Source organism: Danio rerio, chromosome 12 (genome assembly GCF_052040795.2).
Source record: "Danio rerio strain M-AB ecotype USA chromosome 12, GRCz13ab, whole genome shotgun sequence".
NCBI lineage: Eukaryota > Metazoa > Chordata > Actinopteri > Cypriniformes > Danionidae > Danio > Danio rerio.
Genome location: NC_141032.1, coordinates 25,250,908 through 25,264,143, shown reverse-complemented (window position 1 = coordinate 25,264,143; position 13,236 = coordinate 25,250,908). Strand labels below are relative to the sequence as shown.

The 13,236-nt window shown below is 35.1% G+C and overlaps 1 protein-coding gene across 1 annotated transcript in view; it reads left to right on the top strand.

Moving 5' to 3' along the window:
* mkxa (mohawk homeobox a) overlaps positions 1–13,236 on the top strand; it is a 47,496-nt gene that overhangs the window by 761 nt on the left and 33,499 nt on the right. The window contains 3 exon segments of the mRNA NM_001098733.2: positions 6–286; positions 4,166–4,325; positions 6,985–7,138. Of these exon segments, the coding sequence (NP_001092203.2) occupies positions 111–286; positions 4,166–4,325; positions 6,985–7,138 (490 nt within the window). The 5' untranslated portion in view covers positions 6–110.

Sequence of the window (13,236 nt, the reverse complement as noted above, 5' to 3'; positions counted from 1 at the left end):
CACAGGATTTTGACAGGGCGCTGCGGCTCCGTTGAGTAGGACATCCGCACGGCTGCCAAGCACTTTCAGCGGAAACACGGGGGAAAAGGAGTTGGACTAATATACCAAAGATGAACACAATTGTGTTTAATAAGTTAAGCAGCCAGGTCTTATTCGAGGAGAAGGCGAATGAGGTGGAAAGAAGCAGTCGCAATTATCTAGAGGTGATAGACGGGCAGCATCCGGACCTGCTCTCCAGCAGCCCAGTCCTCAAAGACAGCTCCGCTATACGGCACAGGAGATCAGGGTATGTCATGTCAGAAGACCTCACGGTCTTTTCTGAAATTTACCTCAGATGCTTTATAATTAAACATTATTACATACCTCCAAAATGTAGAATGTGATTTTATTGATGAGCTTGCACATATTTTTGTTTATCATCTTTTAATTAGATTTTCTGTTCTCAAATGTTTTTAATGGCTGCGGGCGCTTTGGCTGGACTTTTAAAATGAGTAGGTTTCATCTTCACTGTAAATAATTGGGACTTTAAACATTTCTTTTTATTGACGTGAATAATTAGGCTAAACATTCTGTAAAAATACTTTAGAGGTGAAAGTGCATATTGCCTGTTAAAGTCATCTGTGGTCATTTTAACGCTGTTAATGCTTTTAAGCGCGTGACAGCACGGAGAACCTTATTAAAGATAAACATCAAGTTGTTCAATTTGAGGGCCAAGCGGTGAAAAGCGGTGGCACGTCCAACTGTTTGACTTTTCACAGTCCTTTTGTTTTCTTTCCATAGATTTTGAGCTCAGTTGTGGTTTGAGAGCATATGGTTTGAATTTACAGCCTGCTTGGCGACTTCTTATCTAGGATACGTTGAGGTCTCAGAAAGAGAATTGCAGGAAATTAATATTCACAATTCAATTAAGTCGCTGTCGATGGTGCTGAATTAGCAGGGGCTTGTCGATCGGGTACATGAGGTCATTCGTGTTCGGTAGCGAATTTAAAACACGTCCAGGTCTGTTTCTAATAAATAAACATTTCCTTCAACTGTATGTGTGGTCCAGTCAATCACGAATATTTTTGCAGTGAGGGAAACCGTGTCATCCTTTATTTGCCCTGCGAGTTCAGCCTCACCGCCCCAAGCTGTTTATCCCAACCTGTTTTTTATTTGCAGACAACACAGTGCTTCATTATAGGACTGCGATGCACGGTGACACCGAGCCTAAAAGTGATGTCTTGTGAAAAACTTATGCAAACATCCTCCGCTGCGGGTGCGTCTGGCTCGCGCGCATTGAAGCTCATTTCTGCGCGTGTAAGCGGAGCCAATAGGACAACAGTACAGCCGCGCTGCTCGCCTCCAGGGGAATATCGCTGCTAATGAAAATTATTAATATAAATACGGAGGTGTGTGTCGCCCGTATCGAGAACAGGCAGCAGAAAACTTTCTTTGGGTTGTTAATACAGATCTGGGTTACAAGGGAAATATTTGCTGAACATGAACCACGGGGCGTTGAGGGAAAATATGTTAAATGTGCAGTCAGGTTGTTTGAAGATAACAAGGTGATATAACAGCGCCATACTGACATCTACAGGTTTAAATAACCAGCTTCTGTTCGTTCCTAAAATACAGACTCCAATTAGAGGAAAAACAGATTGATGCTGGCCTACTGGAGTTCGTCTGAAAGTTCCAAAAAACGGGTTTTATTTTTTAGTTTATTTATTTATTTGTTTGTTAGAGAACCACTTATGACTGTAGGTGTCAAACAAGGGGCTGGGCTCACCAGGGAGCTTCAACATACCTAAAATGATTTAAAATAATTTACAACTGGTAACTAAGTTGATGTCTTATTTTATTGCATTTGCTCAGCACTTGTACTACTTGAGGACAAGGGGTCCGCATGCTTTGAAATGAGAGCATTTCATCAGTGGGATGTCTGGCAAAAGTCATGGACATTACTGCAGTCTTAAAAGTCATGGACATAACAACTATATATTTTTTCAGAGTGATATCAAGCTGTTAAAAGTTCATTTGTAGTTATTTATAATTGCTACTTATTACTTGTAAGTACATCTAATTTAAAGATTTTTGCAATCTTAAATCACTAGAAAAGTCATGTGAATTAATAAGCAATGAAAAGATGCAGTAATTTAAACTTTTTCTATCTAAAAATTGTAAATGTTTTTGGAGAACAGACATTCGATAGAACAGAAATCTCTTTAAAAAAATTAATTTGTCATTTGGATTAACTTTATAATGGGTTTGGAACTATATGAGGATACTTAGAGGGAGACAGAATGTTGTTCTTAAAAATACAAAAGTAACATAATTATTTATTTAATGTATATCACCGCTACCGTAATTTCTTCACAAAAAGTTTGAAAAGTAGCAGAAATATATTGGGGGCCTGTCATTTACAACTAGGGGCTTCAGAGTCAGAAAGTCAGAAAAGCTGAATACTCTTGACTTAAGTACTAAGAAATCTGAAGAAATAAAAGTATATATATTGTAACATTCATAACTTCTGTAATGCTTGATATAAAATGGCTTTTTATTCAACATATTTTCACATGGAACCTAGAGTAAAGACCTAGTGTAATATTTAATGTGAATCGATGATAATGCACTACAGTACATCTTCACTTAGCATAAAGATCAACAGATTTCACCATAGTCACTTTATGAATGCATAAGATTGTGTTGATAATGCTCATTTCACAGGACATAACTATTAATTATTCCCTTCTATTGCAATATTTAATGGTTAGGGGTGAGTGATATTGACCGAAATTATATCTTTAACATACAGTATGAATATATTTGTCAGTTTTATGACTACCTTGGCTGTTTAGATCAGGTGTTCTCAAACTTTTCAGCCCTAAAATAATAACTCCAGTGACTCGCGACCCCCACTATGCTCTGAGTTGGTTATAAGCATACAAATATTGCACACAATGGTGCACACACAACGATAGGAACTATATAATCATATGCTATTGGCAACACAGAAAAGTGCAACAGTCTTACAACCAAATATTTATTTTAATCATTATTCATTTGTTTAATTTAATATTAACCTCACTTAATTAGAATAGTGAGCACAATATTTATAGCACAAAACTATTCTTGTTTTAATTTTGGAGATTTCGAGCCTATTGGAGATCATCCTTCATGTTCAGTCATGGCATTCATTTTTAATGTATGTGAGTGCCATAAAGGTGTCAAAGTTTTTGATTGTACTGCAAAATCAATGTTCTGCAACTAAAGCAAATGCTGCTATGTTAATCTATCATAATAACCCCAGGGGCCACAAATAAAATATAATAATTGATTAAATGTGATAAATCTAATAGTTTAATATTTAATAAAATATATGAGATTATTGGAAATAACCAAGCGACACCCCCCCCCCCCCAAACCCCCACCCCCCCACACACACATTTTCTCGCGACCCCCACTTTGAGAACCACTGGTTTAGATGATCATGGATACATTATAAAACCACCTGTAGGTGGCAGCAAGTTCCTGTCTTAATGAGTTTTCATTGAATCAACAATTTACAGAAATGTTTTAAGATGGATGATTAATAAAAAAAAAAAAAGAAGCTATAGCGGCTGCCTTTATGACTAATCAACGAATCATTGGCTCCGATGATCAGTTCAAAAACAGATTCCTTCAGAAACAAACTGCAGTGTTAAGATGCACAAATGTTTGCATGCATTGTGTCAGTATTTTATCATGTGTAATTAGTGAAATATCAGATTTTATAGCTATATATCGTATTTTATTTCATGGTTATATGGGCAGTCTAACTGCTTTTTAACTTACAAAAAAGTTTTTTTGTGTGTGTGCAAAGTGAGTGATATGACCGATAATATCAGGTACATATGATTAAAACAACAATTACAGTGTTATTAAATATCTTGCGTTTTTAAATATCTCTTGTAATACTTTATATACAGTATCTCCCATTTGTAAAACTTTTAAACAATCACCAAAAGACCATTGGTCATCTCACTGCATGGCACATTTAGATTAATATTTTGTTAGTTACTATTTGACAATAAATAAAAATCATTTGCTATGTGAAATATATGCAGTGTGACTTTCTCCACACCAGTGCCAATTCTTCAGTCATGTATAATTGTCAGGAGATTTACGTGTCTGCTTGCTTTTCTCACAGGTCTCGTCAAAACCCAGGAAAGGTACGGCATAAACGGCAAGCTTTACAGGACATGGCCCGGCCTCTGAAACAGTGGCTCTACAAACACAGGGACAATCCTTACCCCACTAAAACAGAGAAAATTCTTCTCGCGCTTGGCTCACAAATGACACTTGTGCAGGTACATTAATTTTCCACAACTTTTCCACAGGCGTCCTACCAAGAACTACTAGTTCCTGACAGAAGGATTGTTAAAATGACATTTTTCTTTTTTACTTTGAGGTGTTCATTCCAGACAAGAGGTGCAAGCGAAAAGTTTCTTTCTTTTTTTATCATTTAGCCAATATATTTTTAATTCAGAGGCATTCTGGCTTGTGTTTAACTCTTTACATATGTGTTTTCAAGTCTGCGCTGAGTGTCGGTTTCTGTGTACATATCTGTCTCAGTCTGTGTCTCTGTATATACGTGAAGACATAAACATGTTCTCTAAATTTGTTAAGAATTGGCCCAGCCTTAGGATGCTAGTCTGGATGACCCTAAAATTTAATCTGGTTCTAATATTCATGAAAAGAACCCCTTTGTTAAAAATGTGAGCAGACCACACTGCAATATAGAGAAGGAAAAAAAAAAGATTTTCAAACACAAAACTGATGCTCAATTTCAGCGAACAAATAATCTCATGCTAAAGTAACTTAACAAGACGTGAACATCTCTGGACTTTAGTAGTACAGATACACTTGATGATAGTTTCTTCAAAATGTACTGGCCTCTGTTGACCCTTTTAAAATAAGTAATATGTCTGTTTTCTCTTAGGAACTTTATATAAAGCAGAGGTCAGGAAACTCGGGGCTTAAATATCGTTTTTAAAGAAGTGGCCCAGCACAATGCCTGTCATAAGTGGCTTGAAGTGTATCAGGCATGAAAAGTTTTCCTAGTATAACATCTAATGGTCTCTGTGAAATGGAGAAGGCTGGGTCAAATATTGTTTTTATTGCAAAAAGACAGACATCGGGCACAAGAAAAGGAATATTATTAGGTGAGAGTGGCAGAGGCCAGAATAAGCACCCAGGTCGTCACCGTCTCAGTTGAAGAGGAATTAATGTAATGTTACATTCACAGTGTGCCTTGGATATCTGTGTGGCATCAGCCTTCTGTTTTTAATGGTTTACATAGTGTCCTAATAAATAAAGAAATATCTGGGTCTTTTAGTCCAGACACATGTGTTTCTGTGGGAGACAGACATGCTGTACGTAGGAGAGAAACACTCGAGTTACAGGTTAAGATCTGTTGCGTCTTTTTCTACCCAGCCTTATTGGAAAAACATTCCTCAACTGACATTTTTTTGCAAAATGCACTGTAGTTCTGCTGAAATGAACACTAGAGGCAGTAAAAGGGTAATAAATTGCATCCATTTTCAAAAAAAAATAAGATAATATGGCAGATTGTCCCTTTATGAAGACTCACTTCTGTGTTATTACTTCAGCAAAACACTTTTATTATAAAACATGATTTATAAACTACAGCTACACAAGCGGTGTACACATCACATCTTCTAATGTGCTTAAATTGCTCAAATTTATTTAGTCAAAAAATTTTTTGTTTATTTATTTAAAAATTAATAATGGCATGTAAAAACCAGGTAAAATGCCATGGTTTCTTTGAATAATGCACAATGCCACATGTTTTTAGTTTATGTTTATGGTAATGTTTGGTATGGATGGTGTGTAATTTTCGACACTCAAAAAAATTTATTTATTTTTTGCTCGTTCAAACTACTCTATTACAATGAGCTGAAACAACACAATTCTTGAGATTTCACAACTTAATTTTTTATGTTCAATCCACATAAATTTGTTAAAAGTGTTAGGTTAACTAAATCAATTTGTGTTGGGTCAACATGAATGAATTATGTGGAACCCTGCATTTTTTACAGTGAATGACAACCTTGAAAAATTGAATGGAGTTTTCAAATTGTTGTAATGTATGAATCAACAAAATAAGACATTGCCACTAAGTGTATTGGCCACCGATATTTAGCGGCTTATTTTTCATAAGCTTAAAGCGATCAACTTATCTGCAATAATATGAAAAATGCAGACACTTATGGGTTACTAATTATAGGAAGGAATTCCAATGTTTTTTCTAAGCCATTTCATTAAATAATTGCAAAAGACTAAACCTAACCTGTACAAAATATTAGATGTTCTTGGGTAAAGCAGCTGCTGAGCACCATGCTCAATAACTGCCACAAAACCATTGGTTGGTTTGGTTTTTCAAAATACAAGAAACCATCTGCACTTTTCTGGAGTAGTAAAATGTATCATTTACACGTAGCAATAGCACTGGCTTTATTTGTTAAGTCTATTTAAAAAAAATGTTATTATATGTCAAATAAAAGCTAGTGTCCTTAAAAGAAATATTGAAAATCTGTGCTTCTCTTAAAACGCTGGAAAGTTGAATGTTAAATAAATCTAATCCATGTTCTAAAGCCAATTTAATGAAGAAGAAAAAACAACAAGTACTGCATACAATTAACCAGTATCAGTATCAAAATCTTTCAAACTGTTTTTTGTTAAAAACAGATAATGGCCAAAAAATAAAAATCCTATTGTTGCATTCTTTATTGCCACATTTTATTTAATTTTGTGAAAAGTGAACATGTTTTTACCACTAATCCCTGGACAATTATCTTTAAACCTGACACAGTGCATGTAAAATAAACATTTTCAGGAAGTTATTTTTCATTTATTTTGTTTATCTATCTATATTTACCTTAATTTTAACACTCACTGTCTCTGTCTCTCTCTCTCTCTCTCTCTCTCTCTCTGTTTTATTTTCAGGTGTCTAACTGGTTTGCAAATGCTCGACGGCGACTGAAGAACACAGTTAGGCAGCCTGACTTGAGTTGGGCGCTTAGGATCAAACTCTACAACAAATACGTCCAGGGCAATGCAGAAAGGCTGAGCGTCAGCAGTGATGACTCCTGCTCTGATGGTACGACATGCACACACTCATGCACATACACTGTGAATACAACTGAGCATAATTATTTATACAGTGCACTTTTTGTCCATACAAAGTCAGCGAGGTCCAGTGTTGTGTTGGATCAACATTCTTCAAAATGTATTTTTTTTCTATAGGAAATAAAGCCAGTCTGTGAGGGTGTGTAAATAATGACATCCTATTATTCTTTTCTTTTCTTTTCTTCTTTTTTTTTTTACCAAATGCAGACTTTAACAGTCAGTCACAAAAATGCACATTTGATTGACCACTAATAGGAAAACTGTAGAGAATGTGTTGTCTCAGTATTTTTGTGGTGGTAAACGTCTTGGATGAGTTTACCACTTATCAGCATTTCCATAAATATTTTGATGTTCTATCTAAACCTTTTTCCTCAAAAAGTCCCTGAATGGAAACATTAATACTGAACTGTTTCTAAAGGAAAACTATGTCTTATAAATTTGAAGTATTTCCTAAAGGGAGCTTTAAAAAAATAAAATAAAATAAAAATAAAAATAACTACCAGTGAAAAGTTTGTTGCCAGTGGGATATTTAAATGTTTTAAAATAAGCTTCTCCTGCTCACCAAGCCTGTGATTTTTTTCATCAAAAATACAGTAAAAATTGTAAAATTGTGAAATGTTATTCCACTATAAAATAAAATTAGTGCGTCATGGTGGCACAGTGAGTAGCACAATCGCCTAACAGCAAGAGGTCACTCGTTCGAGCCTCGGCTGGTTCAGTTGACATTTCTGTGAGGAGTTTGCGTGTTCTTCCCGTGTGGGTTTTTTCTGGGTGCTCTGGTTTCCCTTACAAGTTCAAAGACATGTGGTACAGGTGAATTGGGTAAGCTGAATTGTCTGTAGTGTATGTGTGTGAATGATTGTGTATGGATGTTTCCCAGTGATGGGTTGCAGCTGCAAGGGCATCCACTGTGTAAAACATATGCTGGATAAGTTGACTGTTCATTCCGCTGTGGCAACCCCAGATTATTAAAGGCAAAAGCCAAAAAGAAAATGAATGAATAAAAATAATGGTAGTTTGTAATTTAGATTTATAATTTATTCCAGTAATATTAAAGAAGAATTAAAAATTTTCAGCTTCATTACTCCAGTCTTTAGAGTCACATGATTATTATTATTATTAATAGTAATAAAAGCAATAATTACTGGATCAATAATTTAATTTGAAACTACATACAATAAGAAAGTAGTTATTAAAAGTTTATAGTATATGTATATATATATATATATATATATATATATATATATATATATATATATATATATATATATATATATATATATATATATATATATATATATATATATATATTTAATCATTAAAAACAAAATTACATTTAAAAAATGTCGCCTTGATGAACAGAATAAAAAGAAAAACTGACCTCAAACTTTTGACCGGAAGTGTATCTGTGCTTCATGTCCATAAAATGAATGTCATTTGGACCCACTGTCTTACATTATATGGACAAAACATTACACAATTCTTCAAAGTAGATTTCATCATTGCAGCACTAAAACTTAAAATTGCTGACTTTAAGCCAATTTAGCATGTAATATTATTTGAACAATCAATCTTTCCAAATGGCTTAATCAAAACCAAAATTAATAATAATAATAATCCACACACCTTGTTCAAATGTTAAACTGCTAATACAAAGGGACTTGGAAGTTTGTTTTTAAGAGAAAAAGATGATCATGGCAGAATTTGAGTGTATATTTAAGAATATGCATCCGCTTAGTCATGTGTTACACAGATTTTAATACACGTTGTTCACTGCCTTGTTCTGTCATAATTTACTCACCCTTTACTTGTTCCAAATCAGGGGTGTGTTTTCAAAAACCATAGTTAGCCAACTAAGATTGCAAGTTCCGTCGTTACAAACAGTTAATTAATTTGCCATTTTCCAAATCTATCGTTCCAATGAACATTCGCAAACTGCGTTGCAAACTTGTACGCTTGCAACAACACCTCTGCTGTAGATAGAAGCATAATTCCTGGTTTTATACTATTCCCAGTTATCCCTCCTATGCCCTTTTCCTTTTAATCCTATCAACATTTAAACTTGGAATGATTAAAAAAAGTATTCTCAAAGTATTTTAGAATATAAAAGTATTCTAAAAAATATTCTCAATAATATTAGCAAAGGAAACATTGACCCTTTATGTGCCCTTTACATATATTTCAATTTATATGGAAAGTGAGTGCATGTTTTTATGTAAACTAATAATAGCTTTTTTTTTTTTTTAAATAAAAAAATGCGTCTGCGTTTAAAACAATATAATTTGCACAGAAATAATGTTTTTTTTTCTATAAAGAAGTTCTTACTCCACCCCATGTAGAGCATCATTTTGGACGTTTTACATTCTAACATTTTACGTTCCAACTAGTGTGGTTCAAACGATGGATCTGCGACAAAAAAAAAAAAAAAAAAAACTACGATTTTGGGGAAAACACTCGTCAGTACATCATTCTTTTCCAAAACGATGTATCGTACTTAGATAGTTCAGCCGCGAGTTATGTCATTGTTTGGGAAATCCACCTCATGAGTTTTCTGTTCTACTGAGCAGAAAACAAGATATGTTAAAAATGCTGAAAACCTGTAATTATTGACTTCCAAAGTATGAAAATCAAATACTATGAACGTCAGTAGTTACAGGTTTCCAATATTCTTCAGTATATAATATTTTGTGTTCAACCTCAAACAAAACCTCAAACTGGTCTGGAGCAAGTGAAGGGTAAGTAAATTATAAGAGAAATTTCATTTTAAGGTGAATCCCTTCAAGCATTTAAAACAAACAACCACAGACAAATTCACTATTTTCGTGCTAAATTTGTTTGGTATGAAGCGTTGTGGTATTTATAAGGAACTGCATTCAGCATGTAGCAGGAACAGACCAGACAGGATGCTTAAGTGTGCATGTTTTATGACAAGGCAGTCAGTGCAACACTCCAAACATTTTTATAGCATCGTATAGCAACCATAAATCAGGGTCGGGGTATGTGGAGCGCAGCGCTCGTGTGTGAATCCTCCTCTGTGTTTAAGTTAACCGGACAGACGCGTAGGCTTACAGACAGTCATGCACGCTGTGATTAACACACCGCAATGGGGCGTCAGGACTCAACCACAAACACTCACATACAATCTAGTGTGTACATGCACCAACACAAAAACATCCTATCTAAAGTTCTCTCTTTTACATCTCTCCTTCTCTCTTTAATTGACGAGTGCAGGCATTACGACTGCAGGGATATTGCTGGCTCTCTGACAGGCTGCATGTTTGTTGGCTGCATCTCTCTCTCTTTACATGAGCGTCCGCACACAATGAGACATTCAGACTGAACACTTATCATCCCCCTGTGCTTAACAGTGACCTCCAAACACACACACTCTGTTTTTGGTGCCTTGATTAGATGTCTTGGGGGAGGACACACACTCTGTGGTTGGAAGAGGAATGCCCAGTTTGTGCCGCTCACTTCTGTCTCATCCTACAAATAACTTCCCTCTTTTCGTATGTAGCAGAATGGCATGGAGTCTGTTTCAGCAGCCTGGGTTAACCTTTCATGTCTGATTCCCTCACCTACTTCTCACATCTAAACTTGTCATACAATTAATTCACTGTACAGAAAAGCACAGCAACAATATTGACTTTCAATGCGTGCTTGCTTGGCTGTATAACTCCTTCTTTTACATTCAATCAGGCCTACAATTTTTACTTATCGTGTTTGAAATTTGTACCTGGGAGACTCAGAATTTCTGTAATTCATTCTGGACATGCACTAGGGCTATAAGTGTCACAGGTAGGCTTTCACACAGACGTTAGAGACTCAGAGTTTAAAAAAAAATTATCTACATTTAAAGATTTACATTTTTATTTACAAAAAGAACATTTACTACATAAACAGACACATGCCACTCATGCAGGACATCAAGGTGTAACAATACAATAACAGACAAAGAATGAACTGAACACAGGGGTATAAACGGCGGGAAAAAAGAACAAAGGAAACACATGAAATCAACAAAAGCACATGGAACAAACACAAGGCACACCACATGACAAAACACAACTCAGACACACCAGACATGTGCCTATAAGTAGGGTAATACACCTAGACCACAGATTAAAAACTTGTCAATGGCATATAAATGTTGTCTCACAATTAAAGAGATATCTCATCAATGGCGGGGAAAGACTTAATGTTGCACTCAAAATCATTTATTAACAAATAAGAACTTTCAAATTTAATGCATAGGTAGCAATGTTTCTGTCTTTTTAAAGGGCATTTACTTGGTAAAGCAAGGCAGCACAAAGCAAAAGAGCACATTGTAAACAACCTTTGAATGCCGTTAGAATGATGAGAATTACTAAAACGAAACAAATGCAAGAACAACCAATCAAAACAAGGGAAAATCTAAACAAAGCGAAGCAAATAAAAACTGCAAAGCAACTCAACGTAAGCCGTGGTCACGCTAGACTTTGACCATTCAAAATCTGTTCAAATGGTACTCAGTATTTCTTCTAGGATTTACCAACTACCTATGACGTTATTTCAATGACAATTATCGTGAGCGCAGTATTACAAGTTGAGATCGCATTTATGTAATACAGCGAGTATTAACATATGTAATAACATGCGAGTCTTTGTTTGCGCACCGATTTCCTCTGTTCATGCACAAACTTCTTGCACACCTTCAAATATAGACCTTTTTCTTAGAACGCAAAATTACCCATTATGCTTTTACAATTTATTTAGCTCAAGCTTATGTTTACTTTCCATTCTCACTTATTTGGATACGCATGTATAAATGTAAGTCAATGGGGTGGAAATTGTCATGTGAGTGTGCCTTTAAAGTCCCTATAAACTGGAAGCTGAGGCTGTTTTTTTTTTTTTATTTTGGATTGTGACGCAGTTCCTTGAGAAACGGAATATTAGATGAGAAAATTATGGGTGTGGCTTGTTTTTGTACTGCGAGCTGATTAGATATAGTAAAGTAGGCATTTCATTCAGAAAGAAGATTCAGGAAAAGGGTTTTAGAAGAGTTATTACAACCTAACAGATTCCTTCTCCTTACCATTTCTGTTTGTTGTCAAAACTGACAGTTGGAGGGGTGTGGTTAAGTATGTTACCCATGCCCAATAACTCAAAATCATACATGAACTGACGCTGTGGCTGTTTTTGTTCATATTTTGATGCAGTTCCTTGAGAAAAGGAATATTAAATGAGAAAACAGTGGGCGTGGCTTGTTTTTTGTACTGCAAGCTGATTGGATGTTATAAAGTAGGCATTTTATTCAGTAAGATCAGAAAATGCACCATCATTTTTAAAATTCTGCACACCATTTCTATTTGCCCTATATTCCCCCAATACCTCAAAATCACATAATCTGACAATGTAACTGTAATAAACAGGAAGTGCATTTGCACATTTTAATTTTAAATTCTAAGAGCACACTTTTTTTTTTCTTAATGTCATGCACAGATGAATTGTTCAACACAAAACTATCAATGTGAGCTGACAAAATCATAACATAATATAAAAAAATAAATAAATAAAATAAAATAAAGACAGAAATCAAAACAAAACACAAAGTAAATTTAAGCAAAACAAAAACAAGCAAAAATATGTCAAATAAAAAAGGACAAATCACACCAGAACTTTAAATATTAACAACTCAAAACTACAGAAATTAGGAGTAAACTGATGCGAATTTTCTTCTCTTTTACATTTTTCTGTCTTATAAAGTTTGAGTTGTTTTCTTTACGATACCCCCAAATACTGTGAGCAGTGATTAAACAAGTACATCATGTAACATCATACAAGTTGTTTACTTTGCATATGAAACGTCTCAGCTGTTTAGAGGGAAAGTTCTGTTGCACAGACGTTTCATCAGGTCTGTCGCTGCTGTGTCTGAGCTCAGTAATTATGTGCTACACAGAAGATCTAAGCTTCAGACACACTCTTCACACATTCGAGTCAAGATCGAGCCTCGCAGTGAAATCCTAGCTCACTTAGGAGGCATTCACTCACGCAATCCTAACCCAGTATCCTAGGAAATATTGCGTTTGT